Source organism: Sorex fumeus, unplaced genomic scaffold (genome assembly GCF_029834395.1).
Source record: "Sorex fumeus unplaced genomic scaffold, SorFum_2.1 ptg000048l, whole genome shotgun sequence".
In the NCBI taxonomy this organism is placed as follows: domain Eukaryota; kingdom Metazoa; phylum Chordata; class Mammalia; order Eulipotyphla; family Soricidae; genus Sorex; species Sorex fumeus.
In genome coordinates this window covers 10,108,162-10,134,726 of record NW_026606105.1, presented here as the reverse complement: position 1 = coordinate 10,134,726, position 26,565 = coordinate 10,108,162, and the positions used below count along the sequence as shown (strand labels likewise).

Below are 26,565 nucleotides of genomic sequence, written 5' to 3'. Positions count from 1 at the left end.
TCATTCCTCCTGAAACAACCTGCAGCCAGCTTTAGGAAATGCCATCTTCCATTTGACTCATCCTGTATGTCAGTACTGGACCTTACAAAGTTAATCCTTTATTTCAAAGACAAACTCATGCAAGTTGGCGTGTACTCACATGTGATTTAGGTCAGAAATCAGCAGGGTAAATAAAGAACGTAAGTGTGGAGTTCCTCAGATACTGACTGTCATTTTTCAGAGATGTAAGCATGAGCAAGTACATTAACCAGTGTGCCTCAGTTTCCTTTAAAATAATAGTTACTTGCAAATATAGATAAAACTTCATAAGATAATAAAAATGAAACACCTAGAGCAAGACTGGAAAACAGTAACATAACAGTATTAAAGAAAACCACGTCATTGTTATTTGCTTTTCTATTGAGAAATTGGCTTCCCTAAGTTTAGAGATTTATAAGAGATAGCTATAATCATAATATTAAAATCATGCTAGTCCCACTGACAAAATTTTCTATCTGAACACAGCTCCCTATATTAACACCCAGAGAAGATTTTTCTTTTCACACAGAGAGTGGTGCCAAGTGACATTCTTAGAGTCGTCCATTATTGAGAGGGGAGAAATTGAATGGTTTTAATAAAGATATGCTATGTGCTTATAAAAGGGAAGGTTGCAATTTAATGATCTGTAAAAGGCACGGCTGGCTGCGTTATAAAATTGCAAAAATAATTTAAATTAATTAAAATTCCATTTCAATTAATTGTATTACTGGATTTATACTGATGACTGATGCTGATCTGAAACTTTAAAATGTTATATAGTGATATAACTTCAATAAAAGTAGTTTTAAAAAATTGCAGACTGTCTACTTGAAATAGCGTTGCCACTGTTTTCCAAGCCTGCATCACAGTTCTAAATTTTCTTGCATAATACTACATGAGAAATGTAGAAAGGAGAAACTATCCAATGAAGAGAGAGTCTTCACTAAATGCACTCACCACAAACCCCAATGGGTCTTCCTTCACTGTATCTTCTCTGTGTCCTATTTATTCTAAACATTTCAATATTTCCCATGTTTACCCAGTCCTTCCATCATCCACACCCATTGACTCTACCAGTTTTTCTCCTTTCTCGTTAAGTCACATCTTCAGGGGCCCTCAGGAGAGAACAAGGAGAGTGTATGCACATTGTGTGTGTATGCGCATGAATTTTTGTGTTCTATGTTTGTGTACATTTAAGGACGCACCTGTATGAGCTGCTCAAATAATTTTATACTAGTGTAGCAATTTTCCATTTTGGCATAATGAAGCCTTGGTTTAAATATATATACACACACACACACACACACACACATATATATATATATATATATATATATATATATATATATATACTTTAAAAAAACTACCAGTGCTGGTTTAGGTGGTTATGCCTGAATAGCAGGGTTTTTATGCTTCCATAAAAGCTCCATTGTGTAGCTCAGCTAAAGAATCGCTATCCTAGACAGCAGAGAGTCACTGAATTTCTTCTCCACTCTCTATGATGGATGTTTTGGTTCTCTGGCTAGATTAACAATAAATTGATTTGAAAACTATAACTCTGAACTCTTCTGTTTTGGGAAATGTTTCACTGCCTAGACGTGGCCATTCTTCCTCATTAGATCTGTACAGTTATCTCTGGACACGGGGCCATTGTAGATCTAGAGCACTCCCAGTACACCGACTTCTGTCTTCCAAATGCCACCAGCAGAGAGGGCTGGAGCGATAGTAGAGTAAGTGTGTATGTGTGTGTGGGGAGGGGGGGTGGGGAGGGGCAAGGGAAGGAGGGTTGACCTACATCTTGCCTTGAGGTTGGATCCCCTGGCACTCCTGAGTGCACCAAGAATGATCCTTGAATGCAGAGCCAGGAATAAGTCCTGAGCACTGCTGGGCGTGGCCCCAAAACAAAACCAAAAACCAAAACAAAAACCATAAATACCACCAGCAGAGATTTCTAAGAACTGGAAAAGGCAGGCAGAGCCTGAGGTACAGCCTGCACCTGGTCATCCTGAAGTTGGCTATAGACAACCCTAATGGGAGCTTTTAACCCATAAAATGAGATCAGTCTGTCATCTCCAATTTCTGAGATGGCTGAGTGATTTTTCTTATTTTCATTATCGATGGTTTTTGTGTTCATTCCCACCCCCGCCCCCAGCATCTCCTTGCAATTAATCTATCCAGTATGCATCTTTCAGCTTCATTTAGAGTTCAAAAATGAGCAGGAGCCCGGAAGTATTTTATTTTAGAGTATCAGAGTTTGGGTGCTTTAAACAACAGAAATTTATATTCTAGGTGTGTTTGGGAACAAAGGGTTCCGTTTGAGGAAACAGGTAAGATAGGCAGAAAAATAGGGAGCTGGTGGTCTGAAGGATGGCACTAGCCAAAGGGGGTGTCAGTGAAGAAAGGGTCCTTTCTCTGCTCTATCCCTGTCGTCCCTGGTCTGAGGAAACAGACCTCAGAGGAAAACCCAGACATGGTACCAATGTTTGTCTCAGTAAGGCTGTGTAAGCGGCAGCTTTGCTAGGGTAGAGTAGTTCTGCTCTTGGTAGAAGACTGCTGCTCCCGTTTTGTTTCCTGGTACAAAGCAATAAAGAATGAACGCTGAGGCCAGAGCGCTAGTACAGTGGGGAGGGCATTTGCCTTGCATGTGGCCGACCCGGGTTCAGTCTCTGGCATCCCATATGGTCCCCGGAGTACCACCAGGAGTAACTTCTGAGCACAGAGCCAGTAGTAAACTCTAAGCATGGTTGGGTGTGATCCAGAACAAACAAATAAAACAGGGAATGTGAGGGTCAGTCAGGGTTCTCCACCCATGAGGCTGACCCCACACTTTATTCTTACCCTGTTTCATTTCTGAATCCTCTGATGTGACTTTGCTTCAACAGCATCCCAGGGCTGGTCCTTGCCTAGTTCTTGAAGCTTGTCCAAATTAACGAGGCTGGTTTTTTTTTTTTTTAATCTGGGGCTTCACTCCTGACCTTGCAGATAAATGTTACCTCCCTCTCTCCTAACATCATCTCATCATCTTCCACCTGTATCTGTGTCATAACCTCATTTAAAAAATTATTTTACTTAAAAATGGTTGGGTTTTTTTTTCTTTTTTTTTCTTTTTGTTTTTTGGATCATACCCAGCAGTTCTCAGGGTTTATTTCTGATTCTGCTCAGGGATCACTCCTGGCTGAGGCAAATGTCCTACCCACTGTACTATCTCTCTGGCCTTTAGTCTCATTCTTCATAAGGACATTGGTCATATTAGATTAAAGCCCACACATATGGCATCATTGAACTTTACTCATCTCTATAGAAATGTCCTCACTCCATATACAGTAATATAACAGGATACTGGCAGTTAGAAATTGAATTCATTTAGTTAGAGGTGATATAATTCAGTTTATAATCCCCTATGACATCTACAAGTTAAATAGCTGTGTTCTTTTTTCTGCTGGAATTCTATTTATATGAAACCACCACTAACATGATATTTGTGCTTTGATATAGCTTCCTCTGCATATAAGTAGAATCTGACTTTCTGGAAATAAATAGGAAGACAGCTCTACATAATATTTTTAAGGTCCATGATCAGTGCAGTTGGTAAGCTAAACTAATGAAAAAAAAAAGATAGTCCCTGAAAGAAATGGATTAAATGAAGAACCTATAACATTTGTGGTGGAATTAAAAGGGTAAATATAAAATGTTTCAGGTGACTGAGTGAAAACTGCGTGTGTCAGATACTTTAAGAGCCTTGGCTTAAAATTGTCTGCCTAGGGATCTTCAAAAATTCCTATTTATCAGGTTGTATTCCATATTAAGGTTTAGACAACATGATCGAAATACAAGAACTGTTTCAACAGATCAATTTTGCTAAATGATTTATTTGTGCAAGTAGGTGGGAGCAATGTTGCACACAGGACTTGAATTTGAGCTCATGCAATGCTGATTTGCATGATGCTCTTAAAGAGGCTTGTTGAAGTTATTCATCTAATATTCCCTACAGGAAAATTCAAGTTTTCACACATAAAGATGCCTCCAAGGCCAAACAGACCAGGATGCATAGTGTAAGTCTGGTGTGAGGACCAGAACCTACCTTGAGGTTTGGGCTTAGTCATCTTGCCACACGGCTTGGAGATGGTAACTGTCTTCTGGCAGTCGGCATTGTGGAGGGCTCGCTTCAGATTCCCAGTTCTGGTCTTCAAGGCGGTATTGAGATCACATTCTCCCCAGGCCTGGAACTGGTATTTGCACTCCGCTGAAGGGAGGATAGGACAAAGAGAAACCTTTAAAATCTTCTGCAAACTCTGTACTCCTGGAACCCCATCATGAACAATACTGTACGTCACAGTGACTAACATTTAATGTTAAATAAATTAAATTGTAAAAAAACCAAGAGTTTTCTTAATTAGATAATGCTATAAATTAGCAAAAACCAATGTATGAAACAATCTAAGAGCTAAAAAGAGGGATGATTAGATAAAGCTTCAAGCTATGCATATCTATGAGACACATAAATATATATCAATATATATTAATGCTCCCAATTTTGTGAGGCAGGATGTGGGAAAGATGGGACCATGCCTGAAAATTCTCAGGGATTACTTCTCTCTCTACACCTAGGAATTACTCCTGGCAGTATTCCAGGGACCATACAGGATGTTGGGGATCAAAGCTGAGTCGGCCGTGTGCAAGGCAAGTGCCTTACCTGCTGTACTATCACTCTGGCCCTGCTCCCTCTTTTTCATGACTGAGAAGTGTCACATTGTGTGTATATATACATATATATATATATACATATATAGAGAGAGTGATTTTATATAGTGAAAAAGTCGTGTATATATGTGTATATGAGCATAACACGCACACACACACACAAGAAGAACCACTAAAATTTTAAACAACATGGAGGGATTCTAAAGGGTTGTTGCAGACTGAAATAAAACAAATGAAGAAAGATTAAAAGGTAAATACTATCTGATTTTACTCATTTGTGGAATATAAAGATATAAAATGAAGTGGCTCCAAGGTAGAGCATAGTGTGAGGCCCTGGAATCATGCCCTAGCATGACAGGAAAGAGAGAAAAGAAAGATGTAAATAAAGCAAGCTCTTAGACTCTGACAAGGAATGATGGATGGTGGTTACAGGAGGGGACAGGGGTAGGTGTGAAGCAGGAAGAGGGGACCAAATGGTCGGTGGATGGTGACTGAACATTTGGTGGCGGGCTTAGTGTAATCTACAGCTGTCAAAGTGAGAAACTCCACCCCTGAAACCTACGGAGTGCAAGGAATCAATATAAATAAATAAATTGAAACTAATATTGTGAACATTTGGAGCATTATATCCCAAGGGTAAGAAAAGGAAAAAGCCTAGAATGTAGAGGGAAAAAAAAAAGCTATCTATATTTTGTTTTTTAAAGCAGTGGGTTTGAATTTGGAAACATTGAAAGGTATCTTCTCTTTAAGATAGGAAGAGAGTACAACGGGTAGAATACTTCCCTTGCATGCTTCTGTCCTCGGTCTTACAATGGACAACCTCCCCAGCCTGCCAAGAGTGATGCTTGAGCACAAAGCCAGGAGTACGCCATGAGGAATTACCACCACAAAGAGGAGGAGGAGGTGAAGAAGGACAGTTAATAGAGCTTGGCAGTAGTAAGGGAAAGAAGTGTGCAGTTCTTTGCTTTTTCTAGGGATTCAAGTAAATCTATGACCCAGTGTGGAAAGTGGGGAGAAAATGAGAGAGAGAGAGAGAGAGAGAGAGAGAGAGAGAGAGAGACAGAGACAGAGACAGAGACAGAGACAAAGAGACAGAGACAGAGAGACAGAGAGACATACACACACACACACACACACACACACACACACACACACACACACACAGAAAGAGAGAAGGCCTGAAAGCACGAACATGAGACCTGGAGAAAGGGACTAAACTAAAAATCAGGATAAAAGTAAGAAGATCTTAGAGATCCTCCAAGAAAGCAAGGAGAGAGAAGACAGATGGGAGGGTGAAAGGACACCGGAAAGAGGGTGCAGGGCAAAGTCATGTCATTGATAAGACAGCAGTTCTCCACCAGAGACTATTTTCACCTCTAGGAATGGAAAGCATCACCTGAAGGCATTTCCAATAGGCAACAGTGGGCCATGCTACTAAAAATAGGGCAGAAAATTCAAGTGCCTTATAATGTATAGGACAGTTCTCTACAATAAAAACTACCTGGCCCAAAATTTAAGGAGTGCTAAAACTGAGAAACCCTGCTTTTACTTAGGCAATAGCCTTGCTATCCTATTATTTTATTTTAATAAAATAAATTCATTTAAAAAGTAAATAATAGGGCCAGGAAGATAACGCAAAGGGCAGATCGCATGTTTTATGGGCAGGAACCCTCAATTAGATTCCCAGCACCCACATAGTCCCCTGAGCACCCCGAGATGTATCCACCCTGAAAACTATTAAATAAATGAATCAAATAAGAGTCAACTTCAGAAAGATATTTCATGCAAGGTTAAATCCACAGGAAAAAAAATAGGATAGGATATACCTCCAAATTGTTTTTTCCAGTTGCACGGGATCTTACATCTCTGGGTCTTCATGGTTTGCTTGCACTCAGCTCCAGTGCGGGTACCCTCCCGGGTGCCAAGCCCACAATCTCCACTGGTTGGCACACACACACTCCACTGCCATTCTCCACAGTCAGACTTCTTCACTTTCTTCTCTGGAAGGAAGAAAAGGTGAAAGTTAATTCCTGAGGCCCTCAGAGCAGGGTCTATGCTTGTTATCTCTGTCTTTAGTATCCTGGAAAACAAAGAGAGGAAGGGAGGGAGGGAAGAAGGGAGGAAACGAAGGGAGGGAGGGAGGGAGGGAGGGACGGAAGGAAGGAAGGAAGGAAGGAAGGAAGGAAGGAAGGAAGGAAGGAAGGAAGGAAGGAAGGAAGGAAGGAAGGAACCTTAAAAATCAGGGAGGAAGGGAGGGAGGAGGGAAGGGAGGGAGGGAGGGAGGGAGGGAGGAAGGAAGGAAGGAAGGAAGGAAGGAAGGAAGGAAGGAAGGAAGGAAGGAAGGAAGGAAGGAAGGGAGGACGGAACTTTAAAAATCAGGAGTCTGAGTTAGATGGAAGTTGGCCAATGGAGTCTCTTTCCTTCAAAAGTATCCCTTACCTGGTTTCTCTTTCTTCCCGGCCTCAGCTGTGTCCACAACTGCCAAAATGAAAATGAATGCCAAGAAGGCAACTGCAAATTTTCGACGCTGCTGCTGGTACTGTTGAGACTGCATTCTAGAAATGAACAGAGAAACCAAGGCATGTGTCAAACTAAGTTGGAGAGAGGAACTTAATGAGTGAGTTAATGCAGAATTCCACTTTCTTTTCCTGGAACAGTAGATTTTAGGAAATTTGACATCAATTACTTTGGACAAAATTCCAGCTTTTTTCTCCAACTGCTACTTGAAATAAGTGATCTTCTGCTAACAGTCGTATTTTGCCAGCACAGACACTTGATAAACCTGACTCCAGAATCATGAAAGTTTCTAAAAAATTTTGATGGCACATGTGAGCAGATTTTTATAGTAAATTTCTACCCCACTTTTCTTCTTGTCAATGACTATTTCATCTTTGTAACTCCTTACGATTTCTAATACAAACAAGGTCTTAAAAATCACATTAATGTATATAACTAATGGATTACTCATACAAGAATAGGTATACTGCTATTTTAGATTACTCAGTAAAAACTTACTTTTTTATCATCTTAATGATCTTTAATATGAAGCACACAACCAGAGTAAGAGTATCATTGATGTACATCAGACACACTTATTAAGTCATATATGAGACAGAATATCTCAGAGTTTACTGAAGAAACTCAGCAGAAATAAAAAGAATCTCACATCTCATCCTCTGTCAACTACACACAGGTGCACACAGTGCTCAGAGAGAAGAGTAATTATTGGCTGATTTCAATCTCAGTGCTTAGAGTTTTCATTTCTAAACCCTTATAATTAATTTCAAAAATGATTTCTCTTAAGTTAAATGTATTTATCTTCAAGGGCAAAATCCCACTCAGGAATTTCTTATCATGACATTATGACATATTTGAGCACTCAAGAGTGTACCTCAGTGGCAGACATGTGCCTCATATGTATGAGACCTGGGTCTGATCCCTAATCCCCCATTCCCAATGCAAAAACTGGGGCCAGAGCGATAGTACATTGGTAGGGCATTGTTATACGCAGCGGACCCACGTTCAACCCCTGGCATCCCGAACAGTCCCCTGACCATCATCAGGAGTAATTCCTGAGTGCAGAGTCAGGACTAACCCCTGAGCATCACCGGGTGTGATCCAAAAAGCCAAAAGTTGCAAAACTGATGTAAGTTATCTTCCACTGTATGATGTGAGTCTACATAGTAGGACAAAGAGATAAGAATTGGGATGAATAGTTGGAGAATCGGTAGAGGGGTTGTGCTTTCAATATGACTCTAAAGTTAATTCAAGAACAATCCTATAATCAGCAAATGGAGCATTTCAGATTCCGAGGAAAATACACAGAGGTGTACAGGAAGTCTCCTGTCTAAAGCATGATCAGCAACAAGTCTGAACTGGGGGTGAGATATCTTTCATCTCCCTTTTCCAAAATGCTTACCACTCTCCCGAAGCTCATTATTTTGATAGCTTAGATGTTTCTTGGTAAAGAGAGTGAATCAAGTTATTTTAAAAAAATAAGATAGCTTGGGGATTTAGAAAATGAATGATCAAATTTTATAGAGTCAAGTATGTTCAAACAATAGCCATGAGGCCTACTGGCACCTTGTTGCTGTGTCTGATACTTCACTGATTAGTAGAAATGCAAATTATGGGACATATTGATACCATTTAACTTGTATGTTATATGAAATGGAAAAAAATCTCACTTTGCAAATGTATTTAAGGCCCTTCTGTGCTTTCCCCACCTCACCTCCCAAAATCACCAAATTCATCTCTTTTTTCATTTCACTCCATGGGATAAGACTGCAGAATACAACTGCTACTCAGTAAATGTTTTGCTAAAGAAAAAATTACTAAAATGTGATATCAAACTTAGGAATTAGGTTTAAATGACTTTTCAGTTCTTTGTCTATACCACTGAGTAGGCTATTCACTGAAAAAGTTGGGGTGATAACAACCAGGTATCAAGTTGTGTCATACTTACAAGCATGATCATAATACCTACAATATTTAATACCTACAAGAATGATTTCAACGCTTCTGCATCTTATATTTGACCTTCAAGATATATTTTGATTTACTAGCATAAAGTCCTTGAAATTGTTATCTTTCCACCTCTCTGTCACAAAATAAAAGATATGTAAATTTACTCAAAGTAACTCTATAGTTTAGCGAAATGTTATAGAGTGGTATATTTCTTTCAGTCACATCTAAAGGATTTATGTATTTCCCATACAAATTACAGCCCTCCAAAAATAAGTTTATATAGTAATCAATGTATTTGTGTTTCTTGAGCAATTTATTTAAGCATACTTCCCTATACATGACAAAAATTTAAAACTTAACTTTTTTGATATACCTTTTAAATTGCTTTCCTTACATAGGTTTGTCCTCTATACCTTTCTTTTTCTTGATTTTTTTACTTTACAAAAATCAGACCATCTAATCAGTAGATTCACATATTCTGGATTTTGGTGATTGCGAATTTGCCATATAATTCAACATTTCTCTGTTCAGAAGAAAATTGTCTACTGGATGTAGAGGCTTAATCAGACTTAGGTTATATCTCTTTGGCATTTGTTCTTTCTCCTGAATCTCCATAATATTTGGTTTGTGCTCTTTTCTGATATTAGTAATCATTAATATCAATGATAATTGATAAAATATTATGACAGCACATTCATGCCTCTCCTAATTCATATACTAAAATCCCATCTCTCCCCATGAGTGACAGTACTGTTATATACCAAGATGTCCAGTTTGTTTGTGTATAAGAATTCCCAAAGATTCCAAAAATATCCATGAACCTCCTTCCTCTCAAACTAGCACATTACCTTCATTAAACACCTTTGAGACAGCTATGTAATCCTAACCTTTGAGTTGCAGTCTCAGGATGTACCAGTCACATAGTAAGATAGATGTTTTGTTTAATAAATTCTACAGTGAAAAAATATTCTATAATAAATTCACTGTGCTCTATAATACAACATGTCGTGAAGTGTAAAGGAAATAAATGCTATTATAGTTCCCTTTCTTAATTTTACATCAGAATCTGAAAACAGATTTAGTAAAAGCCAAAGGTTTAATTTACCTTAAGTTCCAGATAAGGCAAAAATACCATTTAGCACTGTAGCACTGTCCTCCCGTTGTTCACTGAATTGCTCGAGCGGACACCAGTAACGTCTCAAAAGAAATTGTGAGACATGTTGTTGCTATTTTTGGCATATCAAATATGTCATGGGTAGCTTGCCAGCCTTTGTTGTGCAGGAGAGATACTCTCGATAGCTTGCCGGGCTCTCTGAGAGGGGTGGAGGAATTGAACCCGGGTCGGCTGTGTGCAAGGCAAACGCCTTACCCACTGTGCTATGACTCAAACCCTGGTTTCTCTTCAGATCACATAAAAATATCATTTATAGTTAGAAATTCTGTTATGTAGCATTAACTATTATTAACCATATTATTGATGATTTTAATCATTGAATCAAATATGTATATTGTTATTAATCATAAGTTATTTGATATAGTTTGAGGAGGATCAGTTTGCATCATTCAAAATATCATTCATTTAATTAAGCATATATTCCTCCGCCCCTCTCGGAGAGCTCGGCAAGCTACCGAGAGTATCTCGCCCGAACGGCAAAGCCTGGCAAGCTACCCGTGATGTATTCCATATGCCAAACACAGTAACAACAAAGTCTCCAATGGAGACGTTACTGGGCCTGCTCGAGCAAATCGATGATCAACGGGAGGGCCTTTACCTTTACCTTTTTTATGACGCAAATAGAAATGCTTTCTCTATACCAATACTTATTTGGTCTCGAGAGCCACCAAGCAACAACGTTCATTCCTCATTTTTCTCTTTTAAGATTATTTGGGCTCACTTTTGTTTTCATGATCAGTAATTCTTCAGAAAGTGAACAGTCAGCATCCAACTCCTCCTCAGATCGGCCTGTTTTCTCTGTGCTACCCTTTCTACATCCACTTAAGGTATGAGCTCACCAACAGCTTCTCACTCCTGTTGGTTTACTGGTAAGCATCTGAGTTAAATATGGAACAACGGTAACTTACAATGTATATTTATATCTAATTTAATATTAAAAATAGAGTGGTGACCCCCCAAACCAAAAATGAGTAAAAATCTTAAAATAATGCCAAAATTGAAAAAATAACTTCAGAAAATGTTGGGCAGGGAGTGATAGTACGGGAGGTAGGGTGTTTACCTGGCATGTGGCCATTTGATTTCGCACCTCACATGGTCCCCCAAGCCTGCCAGGATTGATCCCTGAGCACACAGAGAGGAGTAAGCTCTGAATACAGCCAGGTGTGAAAAAAAATTACTCTTCCAAGAAATATAATAACAATCAGATATTTTATTTGAATATACTATATTGCTTGTTATTTTAATTATATTTTCTGACTTGGTAATTTAACGTTGACTAAAAATATGTAGCCTTTTTCACCTCTGTCACTTATTAATTCTTGTTAAAATATATATATATGTATATATACACATACATACATACATACTGAGAATTTCTTTTAAATTTAACTCTGAATACATACAAGCATCCAGAAATGAAATATATATATATATAAATCAAGAGAAGTAGTCAACAAAAAATTGGCTTTCCCTTTATAAAATGACTATAATATGAATGCATATTCATTCAATTATCTTTGGAACCAAATGAATTCAAAAGGGTTTGGGGTAGTTCATCGCATTCCTTTACAACTTTCATTTGTTATAATCAAAAGTAAACTACGAGAGATCGGATTTTAGAATTTTATCATTTTCTACTTCTAATCCTTTTCATATCACTCTCCTGCAACTTGATATAGAGGAACAAGTGAGTGCTGATTGGAGAGTCAGAGCTGAGTTATAATGAAATGTGACTTGGTGATGAAGCAAAGCATTTTATTTTTTGACACCTATTTTCTTTATATAGTGTAGATATGGATCTAAGTCTTTCCCACATGATTTAAGATGAGACTGTCCCTGAGAAGTTAATGACAACAATTCCTGCCACACAGGAGACCTACGATATCTTTTCTCAGTCTACTACTTCATTCACTGTCTCACACCCTCTTCATTAAACTATACTAAAATAAAAGGAGACATTTTAGATAAAAATTTCCTACAAAATAGAAACCAGAACACTGAATTTTTGTTGGAACGAACTGGCAGTCTGTTTTTTCACTTCACAAATTAGTGCATCATCTTTTAAACTCATCTTCTGATTCTTCTTGCTCTGTCCTAGTTCTATGCTTCTCTAAAGCCAAGGAATCTAGACTATCTAAAAAGCCTTTCTTTCACACACAAAAGATCCAAAAGATCCCCTTTTTGATCTTAGTCTGTCGTTCTTTAACCAAAGAGTACATCTAATTCTCTAAAAAATTCAAAAACATTGTTTAAGCCCACTGGTCTGCTGCTCTTTGTCACACTGTCCCTTGTGGTTATAAGTTGTTTTTATTTTATTTTATTTTATTTTATTTTATTTTATTTACAGATGGTTACCCTTGTCCTCCTTACAGTTTAGTGAAGGGATTTCACCTTCACCAAAGTTTGGCTGTAATTATTCTGTTCTCTTTAGCTGCAAAGCTCACAGGCCATGTTCTTTTAATAGATCTGATCATTCACAGCCCATGGATATACAAGTGCAGTATACATACACATCCAGAAATGAAAAAATATAAAAATATATATATATAAAGCAAGAGAAGTAGTCAATGAAAATTTGGCTTTTGCAGTATTATTGATTCCATAATCTGTAGCATATAAAGATGGCGGGGGGGGGGGGTGGAAGGGGAGAGAAACATGACTTACAGGGCCAGAAAGATTGTACCATGGGTAAGGTGCTTGATTTGTATGTGGCAGACCTGGGTTCAATCCTTGGTACCACAACGGTCTCCTGAGAACCACCAGGCATGATCTCTGAGCACACAGCCAATAGTAAGCCCTGAGCATCACTGGATGTGGCCTAACCCCTACCTCAAAAATATCACATGTGACCTCTGGACCAATATATGCGGCACAATCACTTTTTTAGTCCCCTTTAAATATTTTTCTTTCATTTCCAAGACGGGGGTCACACCCACCAACTGGCCCCCTGGCGCCGTGTAATCCCATCAACGACCAAGACTCAGAGACTATAAAAACCAGCTCCCGGAAGAGAACAGTGCAGTCTCCTGCCCCCACGCCTGGCTGTCCTCTCCGGGGCCCCTTGGAGGGGAGCGGGTTGAACTTTCCTCCCCGCCCCGATCAGGGCTCTGGCAGCTGAAGACCTCCAGGACCAGCCACCACCATGCTGAGACCACTCTCCGCACACATGAAGGTACTGGCAGAGGGACAAAGCCACGTGGGTTCTGGGGCTGAGATCTCCAAGCCTACTCGGATTGGGGCCGAGCATCCTCCACCCAGATCCTCCAAATTCCAGTAGACGGAGGTCACACCCACCAACTGGCCCCCTGGTGCCATGTAATCCCATCAACGGCCAAGACTCAGAGACTATAAAAACCAGCTCCCGGAACCGCACGGCCGCATTCGGGGCCGCACGACATCTTATTATGACATCTTATTATCTCATTCCTACTTTGGACAAACTGGCAGGCTACCGAATGTAGCCTGCTCATGCGGCAGAGTTTGGCAAACTCCCCGTGGCGTACCCAATATGCCAAATACCAGTAACAATGATGGGTCTCATTCTCCTAAAGAGCCTTGAATATAATCTCAGGGCTAGGATGAAAGAGACGTTACTGGGGCCTGCTCGAGGCAATCGACAAATAACAGGATGATTTGTGATTTGTGATTTGTGATTTCCAAGTACTAGTAGTTAGCTTTTTTACTTATTTCTTTCACAAAAAAAGAAGTAAGTAAAAGATTGGTTTGGGAGCAGTTTGGAGTGATTTTTACATGTCATTTTCACCACTTTATTAAACTCAGAATGTTATTAGAGATAGTTTAATTCCAAGCTCACCATGTTAAAAGATGAAATAAGCAAATAACCATGTTTATCTTTCCATTTTATAAACTGGCTTAATACTGATCATTTTATCCCCAACATTACATTTGTGAGATCTTTGTGCAGGTGAGGCATTTTGTAATTTCATCTTTTTGTTGTATATCAGTAACATTTTATACTTTTTTTCCCTTTTTTTTATTAGTGAAACACCATGAGGTACAGTTGTAGATTTACTATTTTTTGTGCTTGGGTTTCGATTATACAATGATCAGATACCCATCCCTCCACCAGTGCCCATTTTCCACCACCATGGATAATATACTTTATTTTTACCCACTCTTCAAGTTAAACAAACTTCTTATTGGTTTATCCTAGAATAGTTTATCCACAACATTAAAAAAAATTTCTAATATTATCAGGAGGCGTTACATTGAGGGTGTAGCCTGTTCATGAAGAGCTCTTCCTGGCTTTAGTGAACTGCTTTCTCTGTAAACAAAAAGCCCTGAGAAGAATGTTTCCCTGCACACACGGACAGAACCTCAGATACACTGCCCGTGGCACAGAAATGAATTCAATATTGCTGTGTCTTTATTTTAACACAGTTCATCTCAATTAGATTAATAAAATAGGGAATTCATTTAAGATTTGTGTGACTTAATGTTTCAAGAGTAGCGAACATTCAGGCTGAACTATTTTAATGACATAGTGGCACCTGCTGGAGAAGTGTGATATTTTAGGGTATTTCCCTTGGACTTCCATTTGTCAACATTCAGAGCATCTATTAAGCCGATGCCTGACATGGGATTCTGAGAAAATAATATGCCAGGCTTCCTCCAAAGAGTGCTAACTGGGAGAAAAAGAAATCTTTGTCAATGCTAAGTCACACTAGTACATATTTTGAAAAAACTTCCACACTTCGCTACCTGGGTAAGTAGAACAAAGCAAAATTTTGCTCAGCAAGGCTGTTAGAGTAGGGAGGTGGAACATATTTTATTTGTTTTTCTTTTTTTCAATACCTGAATTCATCAAACTAAAGAATGGAGGGAAGGTAGGGAAGTTGAGGCAGAAATTGCCATATGAGTACATATGCGGAGAGGATCCTTATAATATAATATAGAGGATCCTTATAATTAGTGACAAAATGTAAGTAGAATATAGACCATACATATGGAGAGTGGCAGGTAGCAGTGGATGGACCTCAAAAGAAGGAAAAGGAAATGAGTTCATTTTGGAAAGTGGGAGGAAGACAGGAGGACATAGTCAAGAGCTAGACTGGAGAAGAAAGGAAGAGACAGAAAAAGTGAGAGAGAGACAGACAGACAGACAGAGAGACAGACAGAGACAGAGACAGAAAAACAGAGAGAGAAAGGAAAAGGCTGTGTGTTAGACAAGTCTGGCTAACCCGAGAGTTCCCACGGAGGGGTCTGCTACCATACTCAGTACCTGTATAGTGCTTTCATTGCCTCTCTTGGCTTTATATTAACTTTTCCTGGTTTTTGTGGATGTTTCGGGGTACCTACCACTTGTTTGGTGATTATTTATAATAAAAGTACTATCTTTGGGAGTGAACAACACCACCTAAGACACAAATTTCACAGACCTCTCATTAAAATTTCCTCTAATTGTCATCATCCGCACGGCAGAGCCTGGCAAGCTACCCATGATGTATTCGATATGCCAAACATAGTAACAACAAGTCTCATGATGGTAATGTTACTGGACCCGCTCGAGCAAATCGATGAACAACGGGAGGACCAACCGAATTGTCATCAGAAGGGGGCTGGAGTGATAGCACAGCGGGTAGGGCATTTGCCTTGCATGCGGCCGACCCGGGTTCGATCCCCGGCATCTCATATGGTCCCCCAAGTACCACCAGGAGTAATTCCTGGGTGCAGAGCCAGGAGTGACCCCCTGAGCATTGCTGGTTATAACCCAAAAAGGAAAAAAAATTGTCATCAGAAAACAAAGTTGTGCTCAAACAGCTCTATTGAGAGCATCAGCTGAATACAAAGAGGCATCAGAGGTAGGCTCGGGTCAAGGAGAGGCGACTGAGCCAGAGTACTTCAAGCTCCACCCTGTCCTCTTAATCACCTTCCTTACTTCATCTTCAGCTAACGCAGATTTTGTCTAACTATTTTCTGTGGTGGAAATTTTCCTAATGATCTGATTTGTCCAAAATAAAATGAAAGTAAGTTCAGAAGTCAGTGGTAAAGCTTGCCTTAAGGTCTATCCAATTGGGGATATTTTGAAAGGTAGACTTGGTAAATATCTGGAATATGCTGGTGCCCTTATGAAACATATTTTAGGTCTGAAAATGCCTTGCTTGTGGGAGCAAAGCAGATTCTTTTACAAGTACATATTTAATTTCTTTTATAACTTATAAAAAAGTTTGATGATTTTATCTTTTATCAAGAATTAATTGCAACATCTAGTAAAAGACTGTTATAATAACTATGAGGTAAATATCTTAGAAAATCATAAGCATTCAAAACTAATTTTATGACAGAAAAGAGAAGAGGAATTGGTTACATGTTTTTCCCATTGACTTCCTCACCAAAGTATTCTCCTTCCATGGAAACTAAGAGTTTGCAGTCAGAGGATCAAGGTACAGTGGGGAAAGTACCTGCCTTGGACTCCCCTGATCTAAGGTCAATCCTCTGCATCCCACATGGTTCCCCCAAGCCTGCCAGGAGTGATCCCAGAACACAGAGCCAAGAGTTAGCCCTGAGTATAACTGACCCTCCAAATAAATGCTTTAAAAAATTTGAACCATAGAAAGATTACAGTGAAATGATAGATACAAAATCTGCAACACATTACAGACACACAGAAAGTCCTTCTGTTAAAGGCAGCTTGTGTGGTTCTTCGAGGAAAATTGTGGCTGTAGAAAGTGTGTGTCTTCCAGAAAGCATTTCAGAGGCAGTTTCATAAGATGATCATAACATACCTTAGGATAGTTTGGATGAGAAGTTCCAAACTTATTTGGCCTGCTGCCCCCTTTCAGAAAACATTTACCCTCTGCCTTAGAAATCTACCTTCTTTAAGTAAACTAAGAGAAAACAAGCCCCCAAACACATCACACACACACACTCACACACTCACACACTCCACTCACACACACACACACATACACACACACTTCACCAAATTGCATCTGTCAGGGAGCCTGGGAGCCAGGGAGCAGGGAGACACTTTGAATGACACTAATTTTGATCACATAAGTAAATCTGGAATAAAAAGCATTTCTGATGGGAGACATGGAATATGTCAAAGTTTGGGGTGAGACATTAAGAACCCATTCAGATGCAATTGTCCTTTTTGGTAGTAAAAGAAAAAATGTGGTGAGGTAAACTGGCACTATAGCAGCCAGAGCTTTGAAATAATTATTATTTGTGATATTTAGAGATCACCTACTACAAGCACTGTAGCACTGTCCTCCTGTTGTTCATCGATTTGCTCGAGCAGGCACCAGTAACATCTCCATTGTGAGACTTGTTGTTACTGTGTATGGCATATCGACTTTGCCAGACTTTGCTGTACGGGCGAGATACTCTTGGTAGCTCGCTGGGCTCTCTGAGAGGGGCGGAGGAATTGAACCCGGGTCAGCCAGGTCAGCCGCATGCAAGGCAAATACTCTACCATTGTGCTATAGCCCAGCCCTATTATAAACAAAATAAAAATGCACAAGTTATGTTCGATCTCCAGAATCTCATAAAACTACACAAGTGCTATGGTGACCAAGACAATGAATGTATACACTACTTTTTATTTAAGATATAAAAATGCTGCGTCTAAAGTTAAAAGTACTTATGTTGAAAGACAAGAGTCCCAGCTATTATTGTCAACTATTGACCAGTCCTCCTAACCCCTATTTTCCCTACCATGGATAATAGTCTTCTACTATATATATTTTTATATACCACAAATGAATGCAGTCATTCTGTATCTGTTCCTCTCCTTATGACTCATTTCACTCAGCTTGATACTCTCCATGTCCATCCATTTATAGGCAGATTTCATGACTTCATTTTTTCCTGAAAGCTGCATAGTATTCCATTGTGTAGATGTGCCATAGTTTCTTTATCCATTCATCTGTTCTTGGGCACTCAGATTGTTCCCAGATTCTGGCTATGATGAATAGTGCTACAGTGAACATAGGAGTGCAGATGTTGTTTCTGCTGTATTTTTTTGGGTCCCCAGCTTATATTCCCAGAAGTGGTATTGTTGGGTCAAAAGGGAGCTCAATTTCTATTATTTTTTTTGAGAAACAAACATACTGTTTTCCAAAAAGGCTGGACCAGTTGGCATTCCCACCAACAATGAAGGAGAGTCCCTTTCTCCCACATCCACACCAAAAATGGCTGCTTTTGTTCTTTTGGATGTGTTCCAGTCTCTCTGGTGTGAGATGATATCTCATTGTTGTTTTGATCTGCATCTCCCTGATAATTAGTGATAATAATAACTGGGAATGATCATGCTGGAGAGAAACTGAGTGTTAAAATTAGGTAAAGGGATATTCTTGATAACCTTTCAGTATCAACATGCAAACCATAATGCCCAAAAGGGGTGTGTGTGTGTGTGTGTGTGTGTGAGAGAGAGAGAGAGAGAGAGAGAGAGAGAGAGAGAGAAGAAAAGCACCTGCTATAAGGCAGACAGGAGGTGGGGGTTAGGGGGTCATGGGAGGGAGTCTTGGAACACTGGTGCTGGGAAATGTGCACTGGTGGAGGGATGGGTGTTGAAATATTGTATGACTGAAATCCAATCATGAACATCTTTGTAAGGGTCTGTCTCACAGTGATTCAATAAAATTTTTAAAAACTGAAATTAAAAGAAGAAAAAGGAAAAGCAAGGGTCTACCTTTTCCAAAATCTCTTCTATAAAGCTAAAAATTTTTTAAAAATGGAGCAGTAAACCCAAGAGAAAGGCATCTGTATTGACAGAATAATTTCTCTTCTCAAAGCAAAAGTCATATTTAAAGGCCATAGATGATCAACATGTTGGCTGAAAGCTCAAATTCATATTCTTTCAGTCTAGCTCGCAACAAAGTCACATTAAAAATAGGTCAATCTCAGGCTCGTGAAAGTTGCTCAAGGGGCTGGAGCTTCTGCTTCTGACGGAGCCCTGAGGTTGATCCCTGGCACCACATAAGCACAGACTAACCCCTGAACTCCGAGCTAGGAGTAGTCCCCCTTCTCAAGCATCAACTATGACCCCCAAACCAAAATTAAATAATAGATCCTAGCTTCAAACAAAAATGTGCTTTCCATTAAGATTATTATCTAACTTTCATACTCTTCTAAACGACTCAGTACATCTTTATTAACTACTGAGTTCAGTTGGCAATTCCAGTAACTGGTGACTTTGCTCAAATTAAGTGACTCAATTAAAAAATGTAATTAACCAAACAGCATGCACATCTCCAAGTTCACTAATACACCACAAGGCAAAGGAGGAGAAAACTGCCCCCCTCCCGAGTCTTTGGGGGTGGGGAGATAAAAATTAAATACAGCATGATTGTGAGAGGCAGAGGCATCGTGGGACTATGTTGGGTACTCAGAGAAGCCCCTCTTATTTACTTATCACAAGGCCAGAGCACCTCCTGGAAGTGCTCTCCTGGGAAGTGGGAATTTTGAAGAGGGCCCTGAGTATGTTGAGTGATGTGCTCCCAACTGATCTCTGACACCAGAAAAGGAACTGATGGTTGCTTTTGACAGAACAGAAATCACAGAAAAAATTTACCTAATAAATCTTCATTGCACCAAAAAGATACCAGCTTTCTTAGTTTGATATCCAGGCTTGCAAGAACTGAGAATTCACTTACAGTTTAATGGAATTATTTGTCTACTCCTCACACTCAAAAATCTACTAGAAGTAATAAGTAGTTTCAGTAATGCTACATAACATCAGCTCAATAAAAAAAATCAATTAATTAAAATATGTACAAGAGAATTGAATACACTTGGGTGGGGTTTTTGTTGTTGTTGTTGGTCCCGTTAGGCAGTGCTCAGGAACTCCTCCCAGCTCTGTGCTCATAGATCATTCCTAATGGTGTTTGGGAGACCATGCAACACCAAAGATGAAAACTAAAGCCTCCTGTTTGCGGAGCATATGCTCAGCTCATTGAGATATTGCTCTGGCACATAAAACAAAATGCTTTACAAAAAATATTCACAAATTATTAATATTCAAAAATTATTAATAAACCATGAAAAGATGCCCAACATTACTAAGAAAACTGACTAAAATTAAATACTAATCAAATCTCATATTGAAGAAACAGGAAGTAACTAATTCTCAATCATGACCTGCAGGTTGCCGCTTCATTGAAAATTATCAACATACACCTAGCATGGAATCTACTCACTCTACTAACTAGGTATATTTCAAAGAGAAATTAAAACATAACACCACACAAAGACTTGTGTGCAAACATCTTGCTTTAATTATAATGACAAAAAAAATTCACAATCTAAATACTCATCAGTGCTTAAATTGATACTTTGTGGCATATCCATATAATGTTATCTTACCAGGCCAAAAAAATCTTACGGATGCAACAACACTAATGGAATTCAAAATGATGGTACTGAATAAAAGAAGTTCTTCAAAACTAATACTCATTCTACAATTCTGTACATGCAAAATTCTAGAAGACAAAACTTCATATAGCAACAGAAATAGAAGTGCTTAGTTATAAAATCAGCATGAGGGAATGATTGATAAGACAGATGAGTAAGTTCTTGGAAGTGACAAGAACTTTAATTATCAATTATTTTAGTCCGTTTCACAAGTATATACATAAAGAAATAAATCAGGGATAGAGCAATAATACAGTGGGGAGGGTGCTTGCCCTGCATGTAGCCAACTTGGGTTCAATCCCCAGCATCTCATATAGTCCCCTAAGCACCATCGGGAGTGATCCCTGAGAACTGAAGCAGCAGTAAAAACTGAGCATTGCTAAGTGAGGCCCAAAGATAAAACAAACAAAAAAAAGGAAATAAAACAAAAGTCATCAAATGGACATATTAAATATGTGTGATTGTAAGGTAAGGTAAAGGTAAAGGCCCTCCCGTTGATCATCGATTTGCTCGAGCGGGCCCAGTAACGTCTCCATTGGGGACTTTGTTGTTACTGTGTTTGGCATATCGAATACGTCACGGGGAGCTTGCCAGGCTCTGTCCTGCGGGCGAGATACTCTCGGTAGCTTGCCAGGCTCTCCGAGAGGGGCGGAGGAATCGAACTCGGGTCGGCCATGTTGGCTGCCTGCAAGGCAAACGCCCTACTGCTGTGCTATAAACTGGTTAAGGATTAAGGTATTAGGCACCAAAAAACATTAATTAGCATATAATCATGAGAAATTGTAGTTAACAAATTCCAAGATGACAAAATTATTGAAATTAGATGACAAGAACACTACAAAAATGATAATGGAGTCATGATCATATAAGAAGAGAGAAATACAGTTTTTCTTAAAATGGGAATTCTGAGAAGAAAAATGAAAATGATGAGAAATAAAAACAAGCCATTGTGTTTGAAAAGTTCAATAGGAATTACCTAAACAAATCATTAAATAATAACTTATTTTTAAAACCATTAATGCTTCAGTGTCCTGAGGGACATTAATAAACATTCTGTTTTACTTCCAGTGGTCACAGAGGAAGAGAAAAGAAAGAATGCAACACTAAAAAAGCAGAATAAAAAATTAATTACAAATCTAAAGGAACATTATTGAAACATCAATTCACAAGCCAAGAAGCCCTGCAGATCCCAAATATGATACATAGAAAGTCTCATATAATATTTGAACTATGGAAAATTGAAAATTCATTGAATTTATTATGCTAATTGAATAGTTTAAGGAAGAAAAACACAGATATCTCCCAGATTCTGATCCTCATTCCAAAGAAAGGTGCCAACATACAAAACAAAGGTTTCAATACTGTTTCATAAGTAACTTAATCTAGAGCAGAACTGAAAGACCAAGTTCTAAGCCTCTAACATATGTTAGCTGTGATTTTAATCTCAGAATGTAATTATTCCCAGTTTTCTACTATTTATACTTTTCAGATCAGTAGTGAAAGTTTAAGAAAGTCAAGTGGCAAACGTTAAGAAAAGTTAGGGAAGGTTTGTTTTATTTGAGGTATCAGGGGAACTTCCAACATGAATACAAGTTATCCACCCAAAAGATAGCTCTGATCTGGAAATGGAAAGTCAACACAGGCAATTGATGTAAGCAGTAAGACTTGGGGTATCTCGAGCAGACTACAGGAGATGAAGAACAAGAAAGATGTAAGAATTCTTATTCTTGCACTGGTGAGTTTAAGGTACCAGTAAAAGAGTTACATAAGCAGAGGAAATTGAATCCAGTAATTACGAAGTTTTCAAAATGTATAGACAGATGAAGTAAAAACTCTTGAGAATCCCCTAATATATTGGAAGAAATACACTTTTTTGTAAGAGTATAAGTTTTTAAAAAAGAAGGAAATAGTTGATTCAGAAACAATCATGAAGACATTAGTTTAGAGATTTTTTTTCTTGGCCAGTCAACATCCTGTGTGACTTGGCCAAGTTATTATGTTAGTCTAAGAACCTAATAAATATTCAATGTGACATAATGAAAGACCTTGAAAACCAACTGTCTTAAGAGTCAAGGATCAAATGCCTGCTGGGGGAGCCAGTGAGACTCAGAAGGGTGGTAAGACAATGGCTCCTGTCAGAAATAAGAGCCCATGGGACTTTTTAAGGTAATTTTCACAGGGCTGGAAGAGGGAGGGAGACAAAGAGAGACTGAGATCTTTAACTCAGAGTAAGAGAAATAAGAAACCAACTCACTACTCTGGGTAGTGACTCAAGAAACCTGAGCAAAAAAGCTGAATCCAGTGTCAGGAAAACAAATTCTTTCTAATTCTTATCTGGTTTACCACTGTCCACAATATTCAAAGTTCTTGATAAGGCTGGTCCTTTGAATTTTAGTGAGGTATCTTAAAATATATTTGAGATCTGAAAAAAAACTCTAAAATAAGAAAATAGAAAAAAACTCGAAATAAAATTTTATAATAATTGTGCATTAAAGCTTTATATAAGAATTATAAAGCAAAATTTTTGGCAATAACAAAAATCCCCCATATTTAAAATTTATCTTTGGATTGGATTTTCTTACTTCGCAGGAATTCCTGATTACACTTCAAGGCAAACTAGAAATGAATTTCTTGAAGGGAATTATATAAAGCAAAACTACAAATATTTTTCTATTCCCCCAACAGGATAACACCTATAAAGATATTAGAAGTCCTCATCCTTATATGTAGTGGTACCAAAAATAGATGGAAGCTACCTGAATTCCAGGATTTCTAGTTTTCTTTTTGTCGTTTTCAACCCATGCTGTTAGGATGGAACAGGAAAGCTCAGCGAAGTTTAAGGCTAACCTCTCTCGACACGTCATACTCCCATTCCACGTGATGCAAAAATCCCTTCCACAGTTCCCACACTTTTAGGAAGTGTACTAATAGCTACTAAGCCCCTGCAAGGTAAAAATGTGATGTGCAGCTTCTTGGTTTAACTTGCAAAGCCTGGGTTATTAATGCCTGGTTCCATACCAGGAACAAAACCCTAGAATAATCAAACAATTGCCCAGGAAGCCATTTGGATTGAAGTTAGCCTCTCCTTCAAGAACGGAAGAATTCAAACTTGCCAGCTTTCATTTACATGCCTTTCAGCTACTATTTCCAGCCGATTCAGTTCATACAACTCCAGCTTTCATTTAGAACTGGGCTCATTGACTCAAAAAATAAAGAAGAGGGGGAAAAAAGACAAGAAAAGAAATCAAGGAAAGGCTTAATTGACTATGCAGAGTGTTGCTTTGGGAAAAGGAAAAATCTTGTTAGAAACCTGGCAAACTCACTTCATTAGGGACCTAGTGACATCTTCTAAAACCAGAACATTACACCAAATGGCCTTATAGCTTAAATCATTGAGTGGCCTTATATCTTGGTATCAGTACTCCATTGAGTTGTCCATCCTGTCTGACTCATTCTTTTCACACCTTTAGCAATGGTGAAGAATTTACTGGGAATAAAATACACGCTAAAGGAAATATAACTTATCGGAAATGAGAAATATTAAAATTATGGATTATGATTCTGCTCATTCACCTAGTTCTTAAGCCATTCACTATCTTTTTTCTGCTCACATGATTAGTTTTTTTTTTTTTTTGCTTTTTGGGTCACACCTGGTGATGCACAGGGGTTGCTCCTGGTTCTGCACTCAGGAGTTACTCCTGGCGGTGCTCAGAGGACCATATGGGATGCTGGGAATCGAACCCGGGTCTGCCGCGTGCAAGGCAAACGCCCTACCCGCTGTGCTATTGCTCCAGCCCCTCACATCAACAGTTTTACTTATTTTCTATCATCATTTTCATCTCATACATACAGATTCACTTGGCATTTCCTAAAAATTCACTATGTGCCGTGTGGACAGGTGAATATGGACCTAACAGTCAGGTTTTATAAAAAAATATAAGGTCAATCACTGCTTTCCCCTTCAGAGGCACTCAATGTCTCGGCATGGTTTCCATTAAAGAAGGAACTTGTTTTATTTATTTTTTCTTTCTTTCTTTGAGAGCATCAAACACTTTGTTTATTGAACTACCTCCTTTCGAGAAATAATTAGCCTAAGGACTAAAACAACTAATGAAATGTGTAAAAGAGTAACTAAGAAATTTTAAATGGTTCTGTCATGGCTAATAAATTTTATTTCATTGTGTGAGAATCTGACTAATAGTAATCGTATGACCATAGCACACTTGGTTTCAGAAAAGTTTGAAATATACCAGAAACACACCTTCAATTCAGACAATAACGCTATAATCTGGGATGTTAGATAACTACATCCCGGAAAAATCAACCTGAAAAGGTACCTACAAAAAATTTCACAGATCATTTGTGAAATTATTCCATTTGGTTAAAATATTTAAATAATTTTATTTAAAATGGATTAGAGTTAAAGATACTAGATACTTAAAATTGGGGTAAATCAGGAATTATGTTAAAATCTTGATTATATTCTCAGTGGAATACAACACTGATTATAAATTTATTAAGTAAAATTTAACATGACTGTAAAGTTCTGCATTTAAATGCACTTGAATCATTAATTTAACAGATGATAACTTGATTCTCAGTAGTTTACAGATTATAGTAAAGAACCAAACTGCAAATTAACATACACAAGTGACAAATGTGGGTGAAAACAATAAAACTAAAAAAAAAAAACCTAAAAAACAAAAGAAAACAATAAAACTAATGAGCAGATCAACTCAGCCCATTTTTAAGAAGTTAAAATTAATAGAAAGTTCTTACTGACATTTGAACTGGTAACTGTCAGTTTTATCAAACTTCCCTCAGAGAGGGATGAGGTTGAATTTCTGGAAGCAGGATAGACACAGATTAAAAAAATAAAAATGAACTCTGATGAGGTTTAAGGTGACTGAAACTGCGAAGAACAGCATTCAAATAGATTATTACCTTGTGGTTGCAAAGTTTTAACTAGATTTAAAGTATCTGCTAAATCAGATGTAATTTTCTTAAGACCATAGATATTATGTTTTGTTACTTAATCATTCCTTTGGATTTGTTACATTTAGGAAGTGGATGTTAACCTAAGTAGCAGATTCAAGGCAGAGTAATGTCTGTGTTTAAGACAATTTTCAAGAAATAGACCAAAATAAATATAGTAATAATTTGGAATTAATTAAATATTGAGAGATCTAATACTTAAAATACTACAAATGAATTTTACTAAATTACTTTCCTTCCAGCCCTTTTCTTTTTGAACTACTAATTAGGCTAAATAACCATTAACTACTTTTCAGCTCCCCAATTGGTATGATTCTATCTTATTCAATTCTACAAAATCACTGTGTGATAAACAAGAGTAGGCATTGTTAGTCTGCAGTTAATAGACTATGAAATTGAAGATTTAATTGATTATATGACTTACTTCGAACCACTAGCTAGTAAATAGTAGAGTCAGATAAAATAACTTGAATTTGAATTCTAATTAATTATTCCATTTGCTACCTAAATAGGTCTTATTCCTCTTTGGGGATAAGAAAGCATCAGATGTCCCATTTTGTACACTGAACTCTAATTCTGATGGTGCATTTATGAAGAAGTGAACTGAATAAATGAGATTTGTTTCTTGAAAGGAAAGTAATATTTGCTGCTTTGCTATTAAGGTTTTTTTATCTGCTCTCTCAGATTCTACAACATAATTTAATTAAAATTTCAACATTCACTTTTGTGTATTCTACTATTTGTAGTACTTTTTGTGGGGTGTGGGGGGGGAGCACAAGGCTGTGCTTACTCCTGGCTCTATGCTCATGGATCACTTTTGGCAGAGTTCAGGG

The 26,565-nt window shown here is 38.2% G+C and overlaps 1 protein-coding gene across 2 annotated transcripts in view; it reads right to left on the bottom strand.

The window, feature by feature from the left end:
* Positions 1–26,565, bottom strand: part of PTN (pleiotrophin) — a 107,012-nt gene that overhangs the window by 20,596 nt on the left and 59,851 nt on the right. For both annotated transcript variants that reach the window (XM_056123993.1, XM_056123994.1), the window contains exons 2-4: positions 7,159–7,274; positions 6,546–6,719; positions 4,100–4,261 (exon numbers count right to left, since the gene is read on the bottom strand). In XM_056123993.1, coding sequence (XP_055979968.1) covers positions 4,100–4,261; positions 6,546–6,719; positions 7,159–7,273 — 451 coding nt within the window. In that variant the 5' untranslated portion in view covers position 7,274. The remainder of the gene's footprint in view (positions 1–4,099; positions 4,262–6,545; positions 6,720–7,158; positions 7,275–26,565) is intronic.